Source organism: Lutjanus erythropterus, chromosome 6 (genome assembly GCF_056507025.1).
Source record: "Lutjanus erythropterus isolate fLutEry1 chromosome 6, fLutEry1.hap2, whole genome shotgun sequence".
NCBI lineage: Eukaryota > Metazoa > Chordata > Actinopteri > Lutjaniformes > Lutjanidae > Lutjanus > Lutjanus erythropterus.
Genome location: NC_139322.1, coordinates 35177100 through 35200206, shown reverse-complemented (window position 1 = coordinate 35200206; position 23107 = coordinate 35177100). Strand labels below are relative to the sequence as shown.

General features: G+C 41.4%; 1 protein-coding gene across 1 annotated transcript in view; it reads right to left on the bottom strand.

Moving 5' to 3' along the window:
- The window catches only part of LOC146325654 (plexin-B1-like), a 45313-nt gene extending 22433 nt beyond the window's left edge, over positions 1 to 22880 (bottom strand). Inside the window, exons 1-14 of the mRNA XM_084721784.1 lie at positions 22014 to 22880; positions 20008 to 20250; positions 16383 to 16565; positions 11229 to 11357; positions 9401 to 9501; positions 9151 to 9283; positions 8778 to 8934; positions 8483 to 8591; positions 8189 to 8297; positions 5549 to 6325; positions 3663 to 3761; positions 3140 to 3262; positions 1197 to 1290; positions 888 to 1057 (exon numbers count right to left, since the gene is read on the bottom strand). Of these exons, the coding sequence (XP_084577910.1) occupies positions 888 to 1057; positions 1197 to 1290; positions 3140 to 3262; positions 3663 to 3761; positions 5549 to 6325; positions 8189 to 8297; positions 8483 to 8591; positions 8778 to 8934; positions 9151 to 9283; positions 9401 to 9501; positions 11229 to 11357; positions 16383 to 16565; positions 20008 to 20250; positions 22014 to 22877 (3291 nt within the window). The 5' untranslated portion in view covers positions 22878 to 22880. The remainder of the gene's footprint in view (positions 1 to 887; positions 1058 to 1196; positions 1291 to 3139; positions 3263 to 3662; positions 3762 to 5548; positions 6326 to 8188; positions 8298 to 8482; positions 8592 to 8777; positions 8935 to 9150; positions 9284 to 9400; positions 9502 to 11228; positions 11358 to 16382; positions 16566 to 20007; positions 20251 to 22013) is intronic.
- Between the last annotated feature and the right edge of the window lie 227 nt (positions 22881 to 23107).

The window sequence follows — 23107 nt, the reverse complement described above, 5'->3', positions numbered from 1 at the left end:
GAGCCCCCATTGATTATTATAGAAATATTTCTTATAATATTAATCTTAATCAGATGTCATGTTTCTATAAATTAGGCACAGCTACAAACACTGGAATTTAAAAGAGTCTTTTACTGCTACCATTTATTGTAATTGTGTGTGAGGTTTTGTTCATTTAATATGTCTGTTTTTAACTTATAATCTTAATAAACCTACTCTCAAAGGACATTTGCAGAAGAAATATTTATTTGTAATTTGCATATCTGTTGTGAATGTGATTCAGTTTATTATGCATTTGCCCATTCAGACATACTGGGGTTACTTTTGTGTGTTTCAATAACCAAGTGACAATTTTGTCCCTCTTTGTTTGCACGTGGGAAATAAGATTGATTGTGAACAGACGACCACTCCCTATTTAAGATGGCTTCTCATGAACAACAACAACAAAAAAAACTGTTCGCCTGATGAAGGTCTAGTACCGAAACACCAGAAATAAATGAAATATTGCAAGCGAGAGTCTTTTTGCAACTTTTTGTTCTACTCTCTCCAACGCACCTGTCTCATTCAATAGATGTGTGAAGTGTTTCCTTTGTTCTAAAACAAATATCACAGGAAACGCCTCTGAAATATATTACCTTCTATAGTTTAAAGTTTAAGAATCAGCCCATCTTACATGACTCAAAAACATCAAATTTGTCAGATGGGAATAAAAGAGACTTTAAAACCAGTGCAGTCAAAACAAATCACATCATAATGTATCAAACTTTTCTCAAACAGTGACTATTTCCACATAAAAATAAAATCATTATGAACTACACTCTTCAACCCTTTCCTTTCATCATCCTTCTTTCTTGCTCAAAGCAAAAAAATTTTTCAAAATGTTCAAAGGAGGGTAGAAGTATTCTTACGAAGTGAATGACGGGTGCAGGACAGGTGTGTTGGACCTCATCTGTGCAGGAGTCCTGGTACACACAGCGAGAGCTCGCTGCACCGCCGCACCAGACGCACTCGTACTTCGGGTCGGCGGTGCGACATCGGCTGCAGTCGGACCGCCCCACTGAGCAGTTGAACAGAGTCACTGAAACAAGACAGGCAGAGGAAATGACTTTATTTTGATGTCAGACTAAACAACATGTACGGTAAGTAATCAGACTGTCTCATATGTCACACACACACACACGCTCATGGGTCTCACACACACAGAGAACAGTCCTCACCGTACAGATCCTCAGCGCTGTCGATGTGGAAGTTGTTTTTTCTCCTCACGTTGATCATGGCTGCGTATTCCTCCATCAGGGCAGAGTAGGCGTACTGAAACAACAACAACCATGTGACATGATCTGTAATATGAGCTGATGTTATGCACACTCATGTGCGAAGCAGTGGCAGTATGTGTCAAATTATCTGGTTATGAAAATGAATGAAAAACAGTCATGGAGACACACAGTCACATAATCAGGAGATGGCAGTTGATTGATTTTTGTTAATATGACAAGCTGCTGGGTTATTGGCGCTGGTTGTGACCTTTCTGCTGGTTGACTTTTAGTCATTTACAGTCATTATGACGGTATTAGATGGATACGGTTTAGTTGTGAACCGATATGAGTTTTTCAACGGCTGATGCTGATATTTAGAGAGCGTGACGGCCAAAATATGAGTAAAGAAAAGTAATCTATAATTCCATTACTCCATGCACATTACAAGCTAATATACATGGTTATCTTAGCAAGAGACGTGTTGATTTAGTTGGAATTTTCATTAATTGATGATATAGAAAATTATGTTGGGTTATGCTTGTCAGGACAGGACTGCTATTTAAGGAAGAGTGAGGTAAAGTATGTCCTAGGCGACATCATTCACACAGTGTAATATAATATATATTTACCTCTAGCCAGTAAGTTTTGGATTAGATTTACTGTCATTTAGAATAACAGGAGAAATTTGTTTTTCTATTCTTGTTCAGCAGCTTCCAAAACTCGCGCTAACATCATTCCACAGCAGACACGCTGAAAAGTGCGATGCAGATGCGTCTGCAGATATTCTTTGTTTATCGGCCTTGTGAGCAAAGGAATCGGCCGCTGCCCGTTATCTCAAAATGCCAGATAATCGGCCCGATTAATCTGTCTATCGCTAGTGTGGTTTATTTCATCAGACAGAGACAGAGAAAGTTTACGGTATGCTGCATGCACGCTGTATAAACGCCTTCAGAAAGATGGTACGTTTGCTGGCACACAGGGAGTGATGAATGTGACCAGACTGTTTGAAATAAATAGAGGAATATCTGTGTGATCAACAGGAGACCCACTATGGCTGAGCAGACAAAGGAAAAAGTCTCATGTGAGGAAATTTCCCTAAATTAATATATTTAAATATTAGGCCTTGATAGAAAAAACTTCAACTGTCAAACATATTTTCTCAGATCTCAGAGTATCACTGCAAGTTCTATAATATTCTGATAACATTTGAACAGTTTGGATTATTTCACATCATAGATTACTGCATCTCTGGTTTGGTTCTTGTTTTTCTCACTGGTCTTAAGTCCGCAGCATTCATCTGTAAAAACGTGACATCACGTATTTCTGTGCACCAATCACGTTAGCAAGATTTGAATCAGTTGTGGCGTTGGATGCTTATGTTACTAGCAGTGTTTGTCAAATCTGATCAAATCACCAACAACAATAAAGACGCAGACCAGCCGAGTTTTTAGCTTAGTCTTTCAATATATGATAAAAAAGGGACCTTTTCCCACCTCGAACTGTGATTGTTGCTCATTAGGGATGTGCAATATGATAACATATGAAAAAAATAATCATTTCATGGCAATATTTTGTGGTATTTGGGCTACATACAGGTGGAGAATTTGCATGAAGCCAGCACAAACAAACACTGTCACATGGATGTGATTTGGGGATGAAAATGTAAAAGTAATATAATTCAAACTAAGAAAGAGGTGTTTCCATGTGGTCATTTTCATCAGGATATGAAATTCTGGTCATATTGCACAGCCCTAATGCTCATTTAGTTGTGAATATTTATTGAAAAGTTGGAGAGAAATACTTTCACGGACTTTAAACAATGCAAGTCACCAGTATTTACAGACTTTTTGAGTGTACACTAAAAGTTTCAACACACCGAGATAATAACTGAGATATTTTCTGACCTGGTGGGGTTGGCAGGTGATCAAGAAGACTGACTGTTGTGTGGCATGCGGCTCCACGGAGGCGTCCACCACCACCGACTTATTCTCAATGTCCAACACACACTCGTAGTCCAGATCCTCATCCTAAATGCAGCACATACACAGATAAACAAAAAACTGTCAGTAGAGGTCCAATAGGTGGTACAAACTGATTTTTATTCTACTGTCCCTGCAAACCACCACTGAAAGTCTTCACATAATAATGCTCAGTGAAAATCTATCCTAAACCACAGAATGCATCAAATCCTCCAGTGGTTTGAAGCTTTTAATATGAAGCTTTATATCCTCATAAGCTGAACAGAAACTGTCACCATATCTCAAGAAAATTACTCTTCAGAATATGTTTGCAAAGCTTCTCTCTTTGAAAGACTTGAAGACAAATCCCAGCCATGAATCTTTTAGATAAAGCTGGACAATCAACATATTGTCATGTCTTACTCTGCTAACACAGTGGGGCTGTTGACCCTGTCGATGGTTACATTACCTGGAACAGGTTTAGGTGTTGTCCCACCAGAGTGACCTTCCTCTCAACGTTGACGGGGAGGAGAGAGGAGTCCTGAACCCTCTCCACACATGGACATTCCTGATGACACATAATTAATCATTACAATAGAAATATCGCCGTTTAGATCCTACTCAAATGTATGTGAACAACTTATTTCAGAATCATGGGGATTTAGATTTGGTTGCTCCAACCTGCTAAGGCCCTGTTTACATCTGGCATTAACATGCATCCTGGGTGATCTGATCACGACTGGACAGCGAGTACAGGTGTGAATGCAAGACAAATAGATGATGCATTGATGATGCACATTTTTACAGTGTGTAGCGTAAGTAACTAAGGACTTAGATATTTTAAACCAAAGGTGAACTCTATAAAACAACAATTAAATTCAAAATGGGAGTTACATCCCATCTTATATCTGGTTTATGACTAGAATACAGCATGAAAACAAAAAGCAACTGCAAACAAAACTGAAACAGTGAAACAGACATGCACATAAAACACAAGAAGGGATAAAAATAAATCTTGTCATGATCAGAGGGATACCACCTTCCTTTAGCTTGGAGAAAATGTACATTTGGGTGTCCTGGATTAGTGAAACATGATTACCTGCAGCGAGCACTGAATGAGGTGAGCAGAAATGGTATGGAGAGGGCAGACTAGTCGATAAGACCTGTCAGGTTAGTGCCTTGAATTTCTTAGTTCCACCTGAGATTACATTGATTTTGTGTCAGTCGTTTGCTGTTCCTGTTGGCAGGAGACCTACTGCAATACAAGTGTAGTGTTCAGTGTTTCTCATTGTTTCCATTGCTGTAGAATGTGGAGTATGAAGTGATGTGTTGACTGCAGATTAAAGCTCAGATCTCCTGGGTTAATTATGAAGTATTTCAGAGGCAAAAGTTTAACAGTTTGGAAAATGGGCTGATTTGCTTTTTTGGTCCAAACATGAGATGAGAAGTTGGATACTACTCTCATGTAATCTGTTAAAACTACAGTCAGGCAGAAGTGCGGCCATTCACCACCTGTTATTTAAAAAGTGCAATAAATAAATTAATTTCCCTTCATTTCCTGAATCATCTAAGGTTAATGCAATGCATTCTCAGCAAGTCAATCCGTAGCTCAAGTTGCCACAACGTCCCTTGGATTCATTTGTTGTTTAAACCAATCCGGCAGCATCCAATCAAGTTGTAGGAAAGAACCATAAAGAAATGATATTATATTACTGTGCTTCAGTTAGAAAAAATGATGAAGATGATAATAAAAACTAACTGCGAAATGTGTGGGTCGAAATTTATAGATGAAGAAGCAATAACTTCAAACTTCAAATGCCATTTGAAGATGCACAAAAAACGGTAAGTATAGCTAAGCTAATGCTTAGCTAACATTAGCTTAATGGCTTAACTTAACTTTTTTAATCAATGAGAATAGAAACTCAGTTACATTATGACTTGCTTAGAACTCAAAACTTAAGGCTTGTCTTGTCCTGATTGTAACTTGCAAAACAAAAAACTTGTTCCCCTCTCTGGAGCCAAGGCACGGTTAGCTTAGCTTAACATAAAGACTGGCAGTGGGCTAGCTGGTCTCTCTTGTACAGATTAAACAGAGATATAACATGTTAGTGAGTGATCTTTACAGGTGTTGGTAGTCAGACTTTATTACTTTTGTGACAAAATTCATGCTAAGCCAAGCTAACTGGCTCATGGCTGTAGCTTCATATTGTACATGAGAGTAGTATCATTCTAACTCTCAACAAAAAACCTTAAAATATGGGTTCTATTTAAAAATGTTGAACTTCTCCTTTAAGCAGTTTCTCACGGTGACTGTGCGACTTCTACACCAGCTTCACACATGGCTTCTGCACTCACCAGGAAATAAGACCCAGTCGAAGAATCTGACTGGTAGTTTGTTGCAGATTCAGAGTCGGGCTCAGTAACTGTTTGAGATGATTGCGTAAAGTTGGATGACTTTTCGCTGGCGTCCACGTTAGTCTCTTCCTCCGGCTTCTCCCACTCATTCAGCCACGGAGGTGAGTCACTCTCTTCAGATCCGGCCAGAGAGACGACCTCCTCGCTGTCAGTGACAGACAGGTCTGTTAGAAGGGACACTTCACTGGAGGTGGTTGAGCTTACATCGGTGGAAGAGCCCACAGCTTCGCCAGACGGCTCTAAGAATCTCAGTTCAAAGTCTGACTGGCCACTAGTGCTGCTGGGTAATGTAGTGTGGGGAGTTTCATCAGTGATATTCCAGGTTTCAGCCTCCTCGTCCTCTGAAAAACCTCTCGTGGCGCCACCAAATCCCTCCTCCACCTCAGAGAGGGAGCCACCTGTGTTGGTGACATCAGTGTGAGAGGTGGTGGCCTGGGTGAAGACCCTGACAAAGGGGGAAGTTGTGGCCGGGGTGAGGGGTGCGGTGGATTCGGCTTTAGGAGTGGTGGGTGGGGTCACTGTGGTGGTGGTTGGAGGGACAGCTGCTGTGGTGAGGGCAGGTGTCACTGTGGGAGGTGGTGGCTGTGTTGTTGTTGTTGTTGTTGTTGTTGTTGTTGTTGTTGTTGTTGTTGTTGTTGTAGCAGCCGGGACAGTAGGTGGTAAAGGGGTCAGTTTTCTGGTGGTGGGTGGTGGGATGGTGGGTGTTGGCGGTTTGAACTTGATGATGGGAGAAGCACAAGTGAACAAGCGGGGGAAGAAAAGAAAAAACAGCAAGGGGGAAGACAAAATTAGGATAAAACAAAAAGGGTATACGAATACATTAAAAAGCAACTTATGAATGACATTAAATAAAAAGATTCATGAAGTGAACAAAAAAAACACAAACACAGCAAACAGACAGAACATACACACACACTAATGTGCAGCATGTTGCACAGTGCTCAATGATGACTGATCAGAAAAACAAACCTTTAACTTACATTCCACACAGGGTTTTTCCCAATATAGTATACACTTAGCCGCCAGATTATTAGGTACACTTAATGTGTTCTAATACAAAAGTCGTGAAAGAAATCCAACCTTTATGAAGGTTCTGTTTTCAGTTTTTGTTTTGACTGTGTCAGCGGTGACTCAGCTGTATGGTCAGTTTAAAGGCTGCAGCTGAACTATACTGCATTATATTGAGAGCTATTTTCTAATATTTTGTCCACTGCTTTTATATCAGTAAGGGTACTTAGCCTGTTTAGAAGAAGTGGTCATAGCCAGTGTTGCAGTTTATTAAGTACACCAAGCTCAGGGGTCAGCAACGTGCTGCTCTTTCGCCCCTCTTCAGTGGCTCCCTGTGACTTTGACAAAAAATGAAATGGAAACGAATCGTTCTTATTTTAACATTTTAGTTTTCTCTTATCATTGTTGTAGGCCTTAAGTGATACTTAGAATATTTAGCAATTAAAATGTGTAGCCAGTACACTGAATAATAAAAAAAAAAGTCAATATTAGATATATTACTATCAGTTTAAAATGTGCATCACAGCCTACATCTACAGCTCAGTGAATTTTACTCTAAATTTTGCCAGCGGCTAGTCTTAAATCTATTGTAGCCTTATAAAACAGCCCCACAATAAATCCTTACTTCATGAATAAAGTTGAGTTGTACACACCCTCACATAAACTGTATGTAAGAAGTGGACGGACTGTATAGAAGTGCATGAGAAAATTAACTTCTTACTCACTTGATTTATGAGTCATAAATGATGACTTCAGTAAACACTTTACTAATGAGTTTATGGTTTCACTAATTTTTAAGATATGTTCATTTTGTAAATTATGATCCCATCTAGAGTAACATAGATGATAAAGCAGGGTATGTTTCAGGGCATGGCTACCCTCTGAGTCCATGTGTACATCTGAATAGCTGTGACATGGTTTTTGGGTGTGTACGTGTTTTCCTCTTTGACCTTTTCAGTGTGTTTTCAGTTCATGAAAGTTGTACTGTAACATGTTGCTTGCCTAAAAATATCTTTTTCATCTAAAGTGTTGGCAGTTCATTTTTTCTCATTTTAATTTGATTAAATTTTATTTAACTTTAACTTTAAGTCGATGCACAACATTAAAACATAGATACAGCTAGTTCAAGAAAACAACATCAGACAAAATTTAAAACGTCGTAATATACAGTATATACGGCAGCAGAGATATATGTCCTGCAGCCCAGATAAACAAATTCAAAAGCAGTTGCAGTGATCAGAAACTATTGCTAGTAATTAATTATAAAAGGAGGGAAATGGAATCCATGCTTTTGCCAAGGAGAGTTTTATAAATGATCTGATACCATGATCATGATGATGAGGGTTGAAAGGTGCACCACTGACTTCTTTTATACAGTTCAGCAGCCTCACAAACTAGATCCTTCACTGTACAATTGACTCAGCACCTCTCTAAAACAGTTTCAGTATTAAACTGCATTAGTTTCCAGCTAAGTGCACCTCATAAACTGGCAGCTGAGTGTATATATACCCCTGAAATCTGTTTGCATCTCAACATTTCTCACTACAATCAATAGCCTTTCTGCAGACTCACGTTCTGGTTGTAGATGGTGACTCCTTGGCTGCAGGTGTGTTTGTGTGTGCAGACATGCTGGTGGATACACCAGTTGCACCCCCAGCGGCTGCTTACACACCCTTGGCATCTAGCAGAGCACACAGCAGGAGTACAGGCAGAGCAACAACACAGATCATGATAAAAATTAGTAACAGTAAAAATCTATACCTTGCTGTTCCTTTTACTTGCACCTCCTGTCATCTTAGTATTTATACATGCTGAGCTATAAGAGTAAAATAAAATAAGTTTAACTTTAACCGTGTGTGTACTCACGGCCTGCGTCCAGAGAGCTGTTGGACCAAGCTGCAGTTGTAGAAGGTGAACTCTGTCTCTGCCACCGTCACATTTATGAAACGCAGGGACAGGGTCACCATCACAAACTCTGCATCAGAAAAAAAGAAAAAAGTCACCAGTAAAGGTCAACTATTTGAAAAACTTCTGCATCATTCTTACAAGCACTGTCGCACTAAATTTAAATTTTCTGACTCCCTTTCAAGAATTATGAAATGATAATACTGAAAAAAGTGTACAAACTGGGTACAACTGACTGAAAGACAAAGACACTCACCATCTCCATGGCCAATGGGGGGCAGGCTGCTGGCATCAGGGGTGGAGCATATCACACCAGAGTTAGTGAGTGAGGCAGGAGACTCTGTGTCCTGGAAGAAGCAAGAGTAGGCCTCTCCTTTTCCTAGACTGGGGAGGCCCTCGACCGACACTGTAATCTGAGGGAGGGACACAGAATGAAAAAGGGGACATCAGAAGAAGAAAATGAGCAGAAAATGATTGTTGTTCAAGTTAAAGTGTTGGATTCAACTCTTATCTTTTAAAAAGGACAAAACTCTAATGTATAACATGGTCCAGAATGACTACAACAGGCAAACAGCAGAGTCTCATTGTGCATTCCTCCCATCTGTTCCCCACTCTTGCCCCCGAATTACATCAGTTTTCTCCCCCCGGCTGATGTTGTAGAGGCTGAGGTGCTGGATACTGAGGCACTGCTGCGTCTGGTTAAAACTCCACAGCCACTGGCCCTGCTCAGATCCTCGCTGGCACTCCCAGCGCTGACCGCAGCTGAAACACCACAGAGAAGAAAGAGAGATAAAGGAAAAGAGAATGTGGACAAGGACAGGAAAGAACATTCACGGCGGGGTTTTCTTTTTTTCCCCCATCACATGTCCGCTGACTCACCGTCCCTCCAGGACACACCAGCCACAGTAGGGGTCTTTGGCAGACAGACAGGACTGACAGTCCAGGTGATCTCCACATTCTGCCACTGGACGCTTCTCTACCTGAAAATGACAGATAAGCGGGGGTCAGGACACAAAGACACATTTCTGTGGTGAATGAGTTGGGCACCAGGGGTATGCTACAAGTTATAATCTGCTCCGTTTCACCTTTAGGACTAATACACTGAAAATACACTCTTCATTAAGCCACAAGACCTTATAAAAGATTTATATCATCCATCAGAGAGCCTTTCTATTTATTGTCAACCACACGGTTATAGACTTACACACCTACTATGATCATTGCTTTATAGTAGTGTTTGCCAAGTCCTGAAGAGCACTTAGGGTTTTGAGACAGTCCTCAACTTTTTATGGGTTTTGCTCTTATTGAATGCAAAACATAATAAAAAGCATGATGACATTAAGTGATTTTTAATCATGCATTTATGGTATTTGTTTTAATGATAGTCACTGGGCTAACTAGCTTACTGGGTAGCTGCAGCTGAATACTACCATACCATAGCTAATCTCTCGTTAGCTTGTCTAATTTAACAATGTTTTTTCAGCTACTAATGACAGTGTTAAGGTCCATAATGTTACTTGTTTCTATAACTTCTTTCACCTCTTCTTGACTCTTTTAGTGTGTTTACTCCACTATTTCATGGCAAAATGGCCACTGAGCCTCTTTCTGGCTTTTTCAACTTCAAAATTAACAAAGTTACTGTTTTGTTTGTTCGTTTTTAGCTGCAGTTGGTGTCATAATACAGTATCACATCTTCTTACTAGTTGCCTCTTTATGTAGGTTCATTCAGCGTTGTTTATCCAGAAAAGCTGTTCACTGCCTTTGGCCACATTTAAAAATATAACGATATGTCTGACTCCGAAAAAAAAACAAAAAAAACAAAAGTACCACAGCTATAATAAATCTCTATCTATTCAAGACCTCAGTTCAGTTCAGTCTTTAATGTCCTACCTGAAATTTGGCTCGCATCATAGCAAAACCAGAAAGCGTTCAATGACTTTTTATGACTATTTTGTGTACCTTGGACTTTTTTTTCTTTTTGTTGTGGTATCAAAAGAGGAATACTAGTATTACGTTATGACAGCTGCAATGTTTGTATTAATTTTGGTGTGGTTCTACATAAGTTAAATCTAACTTGAGGCTACAGCTCTACATTCGGATTAAGATGTTCAGAGGTCCAGAAGTGAGACAAGCCCTTCAGTGTATAGACTAGCAGCTTCCCATACCCATTCATTAGCATCTATGGCTACCCACACAGACACTCTGTAGGGAGTGTGCCAACACAATGGAGGCCACTTTCTCTGATCAATACCATTGTTATGTCTGACCTTGCACCTCCTGCTGACTGTTGTACCCATCACAGAGGGGTTAGCGACCTCTGACCCTGGCAGCCAGCTGGCCTCTCTGTTTTCTCTTATACTCATTGCCTCTAGTTCTTTTATCCTCTTTATCTGAGAGAGAGACACAGCTTGAGGAAGTATCAAAGCCTGAAAAAACTCTTGACAAACGATAAATTGTTTGACAATGAATGACAAGCCATGTTCGGTCTCATGTATGGAGACATCTGGGTGAGACGTTGAATGGGCAGACTCGACAAGAGGGCTTCGGCTGTTTATGCATCTGTTGACCGGTTCCAAAATAAAACACAAGAAATCTGTGACAGCTTACTTAACATAATCTGCTGGATTCAATACTGTTTTTTTTAAACAAAAATCAGATTTACCACCTCCAACTGTCCAAAACCGTGTTCCTAAAGCTTTAGACTTACAGTAGTTGTGGTCATGATGTAGATGTGTGCTCCATTCTGGTCCAATAAAAGGTCACTGTTAATGGGTGAGTTGGGCTGGATCGTCATGTTTGCGTACACCTCCACCTGGCCATCTTGGCCCAGATACACCTGAAGAAGCAGAGCAGTAAAACAAGAGACACTTCAGGAAGTGATATGTAAGCTATATTTGATGAAACAGGACTATCATGGACTTATACAACCCTGATTCCAAAAATGCTGGGACACATAAAAAAATGCAGTGATGTGCAAATTATTTTTGACCTATGTTCAAATGAATACAGTACAAAGACAAGACATTTAATGTTCAAACTCTTAACCTTTATTGTTTTTTGTAAATACACACTTTGATGCCTGTAACATGTTCCAATAAAGTTGGGACAAGGGCAGCAAAAGATTGATAAAAAATATGGAATGCTTTAAAAACACCTGTTTGGGAACTTCCCCTGGTAAACAGGTTAACTGACCAACACTGAATACCTGTGACCTTTGATCCCTGAGGCAGCACTGCATTAAAAACCAACATGATTGTATGAAGGACTCAGGAACATGAACTCTTCAGAATACTGTTGTCAGCCAACACACTTCATCGCTGCATCTACCAATACAAGTTAAGACTTGACCATGCAAAGCGAAATTTCAACATCCAAAAAAACTGCTGGCTTCTTGGTGCCTGAGCTCATCTGTGATGGACGGACGGAAAGCTGAAAACGTGTGCTGATTAGTCCACATTTCAGAGGAAAAGGGCCATCCAGACTTTTGCCAGAGCTAATTTCAAAAGCCAGCGATGTGATGGTTTTGGAGCAACATATGCTGCCATCCAGACGATGTCTTTTTCAGCAAGACAGTGCCAAGACACAATCTCTTCATGTCACAACAGTGCGGCTAGTAAAAGAGTTCAGGTACTAGAGGGGCCTGCTTGCAGTCCAGACCCATCTACTATTCATAGTTTTCAGTTCAGTGACATGCATGGTGACTTGGAGGGCAAAAACAATGGGCCAACATGGCGACTCACACCAGACTCTCCACAGAGACACAGCACAAGCTGTTAAAAGTCCTCTCTTTTTCAAGCCACCAATATTTGGATCACATTTCAACTAAAGAAAAACAAAGATATGAAAACAAACTAAGTTTTGGGCACTTGCGGTCTATATACAGCACCCGCCACCATATTTGAGTCACTAAAGAAACTCCTCATTGTCAAAGCAAAGCTAACGTTAGCCAGCTAACATTAAGGGTTTTAGTTAGATTCAGGGTCATTGTAGTCAGTGTTGTAGGGCAGTAACAACAAGGCAGTATCATTTTGTTAGGTTAACATAATATCTCATGATGTGAACTTTGGTTAAGTGTTCGCTGCGTACATGTCATCATATGGGATTCTGTAGAAACACTGCCCAGGCTTGTCTCCTCATTGGTTAGTGCATCCAATCGCACAACAACTATCCGATACAACAGAAACCGTTCTGTTTTGCCCTCCAAAGGTGGCGTTCCGATACGGATGTGACGTCGCGTTATGAAGTGGAAAAATAGACCCTGGACTGTTTAGCACCTTAAGTCGTATCTCAAGCAAGAATGAGAAAGAAGGTCGCTTTCAAGACCTCAACAATTACCGTCCTCAGTGGTCAAACCTTTACTGGCTGTTGTTAAAAGAAAAGGCGACGTAGCACAGTGACAAACATGCACCTGTGCCAACTTTTTTCGAAAGTGGTGCAGGCATTCAATCCAGAATAAATGCATATTTTCAAAAGACAATTAAGTTAATCAATACACTATAGGTTGCAAAGTTTGCAAATCACTGCATTCTGTTTTTACTTGCGTTTTACTCAGCATCCAAACTCTTTTGGAATCTGAGTTCTATCTACAAGACACAGATAAGCATTTTTCAAGAAAAGTGGTACATTCCTCATTCTGCAAGACTAAAATGAAGGAATATCTTCTTCAGCTTACAACTCAAAAACGGAAATCAAATCACACTTGTGCAGGATCGCAGCAGAAGTGGCCGTGAATGTGATTACGGCACAGTCAAATCTAATATGAAGCACAGGAAGACACCTCTGGCTTAAGTGATTCCCAGGCCTTCAAACTCTCATGTTACCTCATGTTAATGAGATTAGCAGAGGTTTTCGTGCCTCTTTCCATAAGGCTCTCACTTGATCACTGTGAACACAATGGAGAATCAGTTGTCCCATTACGAGGATGCACTCAACATATAATGGCACGAGAAGTAGCTCTGTAATGCGTGATAACTGAAACATTTATGCAGTTTGTCGTTTTGCATGCCACGTTTCAGGGAGAATATGATGCTGTATTGATGAGTCAATATCTGTGCTACAGGTGTATGGGAGAGGGGCAGATATTTGATGATCAACTTTTCATTTTGGACAATACAAGACTTGTCAACCCAGAGGAAAGGAAAAGTTTAAAATAAGATCTCGTCTTTGTCTAGCCTGTGTCTCCTGGATGTAAATGAGCTCAGTTTAAGACCCCTATGAGACCATTTTCTCATATTTCTTAAATTCTGCTCCTGAGAAACAGCCTTTGTCTCGTCTCAGCCTGAGACTAATTTGAACCCAACTGAAGATCTTAAAATGTTCTTTTTTTGTTTCACTGTACTGATCTTAAATTTGTCTTAAATAATCAGCTCTTGAGATGACAGTGAGATTAAAAAGAAAACTTGGTGGTCTTAAATGAGAGCTTAAATGTGTCTCAGTGGTCCATACGGTCATCAAGACTCTTTGTTTTGCGTCTTTTTTCTTCAAAGGGGGGGGGTTTAGGAAATGCAGATGAGACTTAAGTGAGCTTAAAGTAAGAATCTCATTTATTTCTCATGAGACAAAGAAAAGACAATTGTGAGAAACAAATTTTTCCTTTGGGGAGATTTAAGGACTGTATCCACCAAAGCATCTCTTCCTTCAACTAAAATTCCGCAGTTATCCGTGTCACTTTTTACCCGGCTGTTAAATTGCAGAGGATAAGGGGCAGGACAAATGCCACAAACTGTGTCCTGCTCATACAGAACTCCTTGAACCTGGCTCCATCCAGCTTCATCCTTTGAACTAAACACAGGCACTTGCCAAAATGTCTTTTGTCCACAAAATCTTATGAAGCCACATAGACTGTCCTCTTTCTCTACATGCTTCACTTTTCCCATCCATACAGACCAAGGACCAGAGCAAAACTACTCTACCCTTGCCACGAATTTTTACATCCAGCATTTGTTCATAACACAAACTGTGGAGGCGGGTGTGGTTAGCCGTCAGCTGCAGGAGAGAGAGGTGTTGGGGGACGACTCCTGAGAGTAGTCTCAGGTGAATTGATTGACACAGCAGCTGCTGTTTTTTTCTCATTACATCTCTCTCCTTTTTTCATGCGGTAGTGTGCTGGCCCTCAGAGGACTGCTGCCCAGACAAAGGAGAGGAACTCTGCCTGAGTTTTTGGTTTAACTGAACAGACTGGAGGACATGTGCTGGAGCAGCCAGCCACATGTTGTGTTCTGATGATTTTGTTGTTGTGTTCTGGGCACTAGTGTCACAATAAAAGTTTTGCATACAGTCTGAAGGCTGAATCTGTGCGTCTGTGCTGGGGGAACTCACAGGGGTAGCAGGACGGCTACAAAAACTGTGTGAAATCAGGTGTTTGCACAACATGAATTAACTCTGTTCCGTGGATATTCCAGGTTATTGGAACCAAAGTGTCTCCGATGGAAAAAAACAAAAACACTGCGTCTCCAAAGCGCTCCCAGCTGGGTGATTTAAGACGAGGGCATCTGGAATTTTCAGAAGGAAAAAAAAGCTGGTGGACACATCCCTTTAGACGAGAAGATCGATAAATAGAAATATGAGGCTAAAACCAGGAGCTAACGTGACACAGTCAAAAGTTCAAATTCCTACTGGTACATCTACAGCTAAGTAGCCAACATGTTACAACTTGTTCGATGAATCAATATGCAAACCAAAGCGGAAAAACTCTGTTGGCTGAGAAAAATGCATGACAGCTGTTTTGAAATCAAGCTGGTGACAAAGATTGCGACACTGGGCATCCAAAACACACTGTATAAGGTCTAAAATAGGCCACCAATTTCGCTTCTCTCACTCACACACACACACACACACACACACACACACACACACACACACACACACACACACACACACACCTACACACACACAGTCCTGTATCTGGATGCTGTGGAATTTGTCCTGCTGTGATACGATAATCCTGTTACAATAGCTTACTTCAGATGGCTACATGGAGCGCTGCTTTGATCTGCTACCTAAAAGCACTATGTCTGACTCTGTGTCTCTCTCTCTCTCTCTCTCACTTTCACACACACATCAAATACACACATGCACAGACACAGCAAAATACTAGTCTAGACGATAACCAAGTCCTCGAATACCTCAGAGCAGAGTTATGTCAACAATCCTCTTATCTCAATCTCTACATGTAACTGTCAGACATGCAGATGTTGTTCTAAAGGTGGTGATAGGCAGCAGTTTTTTTGGACAATATGGGAAAAAGCAGCGACAAACAAGGGCAAAAAATCTAACATTCCATCCGTCTTCCAAAAAAAACCTTTAAAAATGTATCACTTCTTTAAAACATCAGCTCAAAAATGCATCACGTTCCAGTGTCCAACAATCACATTCTGCCGTCCACAGAACAAAAGCAAATGTATTAGGCCTGGGATCATGGTGGTATGCTAGTCTGTGTATGCTGGAAAACTATGAATGTCGGAATGACTGGAATCTTCCAGGCCGTAGCTGCATAGCGATGTAGAAGGATATGGGAACTGGCATTGGCTTAGAAAAAAAGCATCCCTGAAATTGGTTTCAAATGTTTTATGTGGTGTAAGGTGTGTTTGCTTTGTAAGATATGATTCATAGAGATCCTTAGAAGGAGCAGGCGGCTAGGTAAGCCCAACTTGTGTGTCTGTCTTCAAAGGAAAATTATGAAACTGCCTTAATAGGAAAATTACCCAATATTCCAGATCTTTGTTTTCCCTGTGATGTCCTGGAGATTTTGTCCAGGGCGTCTCCCTGCCCTCCACCTAGTGCATGCTGGGGCAGGCGCGAGGGCTTACAGAAACTGGCACAAAAAAAGCGAGTAAGTATGACAGCACATGGGATGAGCTACCTTGTGCAGAGTGCCTCTGGAGTCTCCGAGGAAGGCGATGCTGTGTCCCTCTCGGACGCTGACGGCCACAGCGGTGAGACGGGCGGCTGAGGTGTGCCACACAGCTTTGGCTTCCAGCGGTGATCGGCTCGCCATCGGACTCGGGGTGTGGTCAGAGCCGCAGGGATACGCCTTAAGGGTATTCTACAACATATGACCACAACACAGAGATAACTCAGCTGGCTTGTCCTTAAAAGGGCAGTTCAACCTAAAAACAAAAATTCAGATTTTTCCTGTTATCTGTAGTGCTGTTTATCCATCTAGATCATGTGAGTTGCCAAGTTTTGGAGATATCGACCTAAGAGACGCCTGCCTTCTCTTGAAAATAATGGAACTACATGGCACACGGCTTGTGGTGCTCAAAGCACCAAAAAAGAAATATGGTAACAACTTTATTTGAAGGGATGTTCATAAGACTGTCATTACACTGTCATAACCATGCCATGACACAAGTCATCAACATGAAGGAGTCAATTCAATTTAATAGGCTTTACTGGCATGACCTTTCACATATGTTGTCAAAGTGCAATTATAATCACAAGACAATTAAAAATAATGTAAATCACAATAGTTTGTACAATAAAAGATAATGAAATACATATATAGTCTTTATGAATGTCAGGAGTCTTCATAAATGTTCATAACTGTAGTCATTGAGTGTCATGCAGTCACTTATGTCATTTCTAATGCAAAGAAACTAAAAAAAAAATTCTTAAAGCATTTGAAATATTGATGACAAGTCCAAAATATACTACTTAACTTGGCTTAAGTTTGATAAAGTCAGGTTGTCCTGAAGACATCTCAAACAATGTCAACTTTGCATTAAAAATGACATAACTGACCTAACAACACTAACAGACAACAGTCATAAAAATTCATGTTCGTGACAGGTGTCATAGCACGGTTATGACTGTCCAACTCACTGTGAGGTCACTCCTTCAAATAAAGTGGTACCAAAAATCATGACCTGGTTACTCATTGTGAGCAGTTTCATGTAGGAACTATTTTCTTTCTACTGAACTACACCCACCAAGAGTAGCACTGAGCATAAGGAACTGTGCATCTTCTCATGGATGAGAGGCATTGAATTGTATTTTGTTGAATTTACAACAAAATGCAGATTGTTTTTCTTCATTTATCTTGGTTTTATAGGCAGCATTTTACGTACATTTGGTCCTTTACTTGATTCAAGCTATTTAGAATGATTGAAAATATTGATTTTAATTTACCGTTTCAATGCACTGATATAACGTGATTTTTTTAGATATAAATAAAGAATATCGTCTGATATATTGATATCAGAATTTTTTGGCATCTGCCCCAAAAATCCAGTATCCGTCGGCATCTATATTTGAGAGAAGGCTAAACTCTCTACGCCCAATATTTCCAAAACTATCCAGCTGAAGTGACCCTTTAAATTAACACCAAACAGAATGTTTTATTGCTATCATTTTGAGTTATTTATTGACTTTCTGTTTTAATCTGGAGTGAATGGATCTTTTCTTGAAACTAAGTAATCCGGATGAAAAAGATTATTTTTGCTTTATTGATTTTAGTACGTCAAACATCTAAGCTTCACACTGACAAATTCATAGTCACGTCTTTTCAATGAGTCTCCCATTCTTTCGAACGATTGCCTCAGAGCCTTTGAATCCTCTTAATTCACGGTAAGAGGATTGCACCATAGATTAAAGTCGACTCATACGGACACGCAGCCAACTCGCTCTTATGGTTGGGCAAAACAACCCCACCAAATCCTGCTTTCCAGTAAGTCTCCGAGCTCTGGCTGCAGATAATTGGCCCTGAAGGAGGAAGCAGAACGGGACATCTTTTTTTAGTCTACTCAGAGTTTATCAAAAAATAGGATTATGGTTGTTGCGAGGAGAACTGTGATCTAATGCATCCTTCAATCATCTCTCCATTTTTTACTCGGCATCTCCGTTTATTCCTCTATAATCTGCGCCCCTGTCACACTCTGTGCTAGTCTTTCTTTTCCCATGTATCTACACGTCCCCCTCATTCTCTCTGTCTCTCGCTCTCTGTCCTCTTATGTCAGTGGGTTTCAAAAGAACTCCTATCCTTCCTTGTCAGAGCTCATTAAGCAGCAGCACAGCTGATTCAGGGTTAGTTTGGTTTATTGATCCCTAACGATCCCATTAAATGGTTCTGAGGGTTGGCAGGACCTGAGCGGCTGCAGGGCAGCAGAGGGGGTCAGTGGAGGGCTGCAGCTGGGCAAAGCTACTCCCGGGGCATCTGGGAGCTGGAGCCTCATTACAAGACTCGCCTGTTTTCATTTCTTCCTGTTACTCAGCTTAATCTCAGCAATCCAGCCGTTCCTTGTTACCGTGCTCTACTTTCTGTTTTGACCACTGAAAACAAGTGAGTCAATATACTTAAGGTACATAAAGAGCGCAGGAAATAATTCATAATTCAATACAGCCTAATGTATGTACCATACGGCCCGGGTCCACACTGTAACAAGCATACAAAGCAGAAAAAACTATAGCATGCAGTTCTGCTGAGAGGACCAAAGGGAAACAATCATTTGAGAGTCTCATATGAGCGTGTTATTGACGAAAATATGTTCTTTTCTTCCATCAGAGAAAATTTTCTACATTTTCTACAACAAATAGATGTTGATGCTTAAACATTCAGATTAATGCTGAATTTTCACCAAATAAGTACATGTCTGTTTATGAGTCATTGAAAATCGTTTAGAACAGTGTTTCTCAAACTTTTTACACCATGTACCACCTGAGGAAATATCAGCCTCTCCGAGTACCACCATCATGACCGAGGTCAAAACACAAAAGCGTAGACCGACCCTACGGCTATGGCTACAACTCTGACAGTTCGCGCAGGAGTCCCGCTCCAACTGAATCCAAATTTGACAGAACTCGAGTCATATCTGCTTACTGTTTTGCCCTGTTTGGTGCTTGCAGGTTTAGTTAGCAGTGGCACTTTACAAGCAGCCACAAGAACTTTCTCCCGGTCGTCTCAAAATGCTCAAAACAGTCTCCTCCTGATCTGCACTTCTCTTTGTAATACTTCCAGTTTGGAGCCACGATTTCAGTATTTTTGAAGCATTCTCTACATTTTATCTCCTCTTATTATTTTCCGTCAAAGGCATAGATGTTTATAACTGTTAAATTAAGCAAAATGTTAATGGAGTCTGGCAGGCAGCGAGACAGGCAGCCACTTAACCCATCGTCCAGGGTGTGTTATTTCAGAGCAGTGGGCTTTTGTTTTCAGGATAACAGGCTTAACTTTACACTGACAGACAACTGACAGTTATAAACAGCTGATCAACTTACAGTGGAGGACTCGTCCTCGCTTGTTATTGTCGATTTACAAGCATGCATGCCTCCTGCGCTCCTGTGGAGCTCCTGCAGCTCTCTGCCAGGTCAGGGGAGGAGGGGGTGGGGGGCAAACAACTCCCTCCATCCACAGATTATATATTAAACAGGATTTCAACCAATTTAATATACAGTCTGCAGCTCCAACTCACTATTTGGACTTTTTTTTGCACGTGCAATGGCTGCGTATTGCTCCTTTTACACTCTTCCTTTATCTACTGCATCCTTACCAAGGGCAGGTTGGCACAGCTGGACTTGACCTCGTACTCTATGTAAGCCACCTCTCCTGTCCCCTCCACCCTGCCGTCCTGGGTGTAGCAGAGGTCGCGGGTGGAGTCGATGTGTCTGTCGAGCTCATCCAGCGGGTAAACGCACAGGGCCGAGGCGTCCAGGGGATTGTTGTTTGTGGAGCCTGCGCGGGTGGAGAAGACTCCCAGGAGATCCTCGCCTTCCCTGCCCGCACCTTGTCCCACCTGTTGCAACAAAGGCGTGGGAAAAACTCATCAGATGTAAACCAACTTCTCAAAGAAAGGTTTGAAGTTCATTGGCTGGGATCCAGACAAATCTGTTATGTGGAAAGTTCTGGTGAACCAGCTCTTGCGTCAGTAATGAACAAACCAAATAGGGTATGAAATGTGACAACCATGCATTATTATTGCAGCATACAACCACAAAAAGTTATGACTGAATTTTTAATTTATTACATTAGTACTTTGCACTAATTTCCTAATACAGAGGCAAAGTCTATATCCTAAAGAAATTCCTTTGTAAACTCTCTGTTGAAACGAACCAGAGTTTTTGTTGTTCTTGCAGTTGCTTCATTGTGGGATCTACTGGAGTGTGATGCATCAAAAATGTCCTGTTTCATTCATGGCATGTCTTATTTCTCCACTGCAGGAACTGTGCCTCTGATTGGCTGGTACTCACTGAGATTTCAGTTTGCCCTTTGGTGTGCCTTATGCAGAAAAACTTTAAAAGCCACTGCTCTAAAAGAAGAACAAACAATTTACATTTAAAGCTTTTGTCGATGGGAAAGATGTGTTTGCTGTACTTCTGACAGGATTTGATCAATTTAATTTAGGCTAAGCTTTACAAGTTTTTTGCTGTGGTTGGTTGTGGGTCCAGTTAGGTACCGTTCACTTTCTGTACTTTCAGTTATAAAACCCAACACTTAACGCACCATAAGAACATCCCTGTCATCAGGGCTAGCTGTGACGTGTGTCTTGGATGAAGCACCTGTGATATTCCTCCTGTTTTGTTGTCTCCGTCACTACCATAGTGCTTGCATAGCCTACTGTAATGTTATCCAGTTAATAGTATGCAGTTTACGCACTACTGGTTTCATACTCGGGTTGCGGACATAATAATAAATCTTACATGTTATTATAGTGTACTAAATTGCATGTTGGTAAAGAATTTCAGACAGCTGGTGGCTGAGTGTTGGCGAACGCTAAACCAAGTCAACCAAGACCAGAGCTGGTCGGCCCTGTACGCACACTACGCAAGCTGTGTAGGGCATTCACAAAACTACTGTAAAAGTAGTCATGTTGCAGTACAATGTTTCCTTTCAGTGATGTAATTTCTGATGTTTTTGGATTTAATATTAGTGCATTAATGTTACTGCTGTAGATGTTTAGGGTTGAGCTCATTTTAACTACTTTATAGGTCACTGATGGTTAGTTCAATCTACAGCAATGCATCATGGTCTGTAAGACCATCAAGATGCCTGTCTGTCCTGTGAGTGCCATGTATCTCTAAAAAGTCAGAAAACAGCCTTTTTTCATCTTGTGGATTAAAAGGTTTTCTGCACTGAGTTTTGAAAAGTTTAATCACACTTACGACCACTTTCAGCTTGCCACTAACTTGACTCACTGTGACCTGAACGAGCTGCAGGGGTTCTCTCACCCAGATGTGCTCTTAGGCATTAAAATTTGGCACCAATTGATTTAACTAACAAGAATTAGTACTCAGTAGTACCAATGTAATTCGGTCAAAACCCTTAAAAGTACAGAGTTTGGTACCCAACCCTAATTGTGTCCAGAGGCATTTTCATCTGCGTCTGCTGATAACCGCCCATAGAAACTGAAATGGAACTGAGAAGTTTCAGACCGATTTGCAGTTTTGAATTGTTCTCAGGCTAAGAAATTAAGCCATGTTTTGAATTGTTGCTTCCTACAAGACTGGACTCATATCTTGATGATATTTAGGGGAACATATGTGCACATATAGAAATTACCTGTGCAGCCTGGAGCAGGTTGTAAGTCCTGGATGGAGCGGAAGACGATCGGCAGACAAGAGGAACTTCCACATAGGAATAGTAGGAGGTGTCGTCCAGGCAAACTCTGGCAGCATAGGTCCGGTACTCCCTCGATATCGACTTGATGTCACGGCGGTAAAACAAGAAGTACACATACGAGCGGCGCGTGAAGGCCATCACAAAATGGTGGTCGTATTCCGACAGACGCCCGGCCACAGCCAGCTTTGCCGTCTCCTCGTAGGAAAAGACGGGCTCTGATGAAAGGTGGCGGGTGGAGATGGGTGGGTGGCTGGCGGTGTATCCCCTACCCACATACATCACCGTCCTTTCCCCGCCACGAAGCTCCACCACCAACCCCACGGTCGAAACTGATGGATCATTGGCCGCAACGTACTGTGTATCCACGGGCCTCTCGGTGGAGAAGAGAACCTTCTTGATGGACGCCAGGCTGCGTTTCTGGCAGGTGCCCTGGTGGATGCTACCGCAGGTGATCAACTCCTGTGCCTTTGGATCCACCAGCAGTAACTTGTTGTGGTTATTGGTTCTCCTGGCCTGGGGGCAGTTCAGCTCGTTGACCGGGGGGAGGCAGTCCTTGCTGTCGCTCACGGGACCGGTCGTCTCCTCTTGCTCCAGCCGGAGTCCATCTGATCCGTCCAGCTGGAAGAGGTGGTCCCTGGCCCCCACGTACACCGTCCCCACGGAGGGGTCTGGGTGGAGCACCAGGTGCTGGAATTCAGTGTCATTGCGGGAGAAACGAGGGTAGGAGCGACCATGGGCAGCGGCAAAGATGATGAGGACGAGGAGCAAGAGCAGGGTGGAGTTCAGAGCCTTCCCATGTAGCATGGCAAATATTCTGAGGAGAAAAAACAGGAAGGTTAGAAGTCTGCACGAGCAGGTGTCTGAAATGTTAAGCTGTAGTGAGAAGTCAAACAGTGTACTTGCTGGTGCACCAAAACCATCAAATGAATTATTCAGTCCTGCTTGAGTAACATCCACTAAAAACTACACTGTCCAACTGTCTCAGAAAGTCATGGATGTTTATATTCAAGAGTGATTTTTGAAGAATTTTGGAA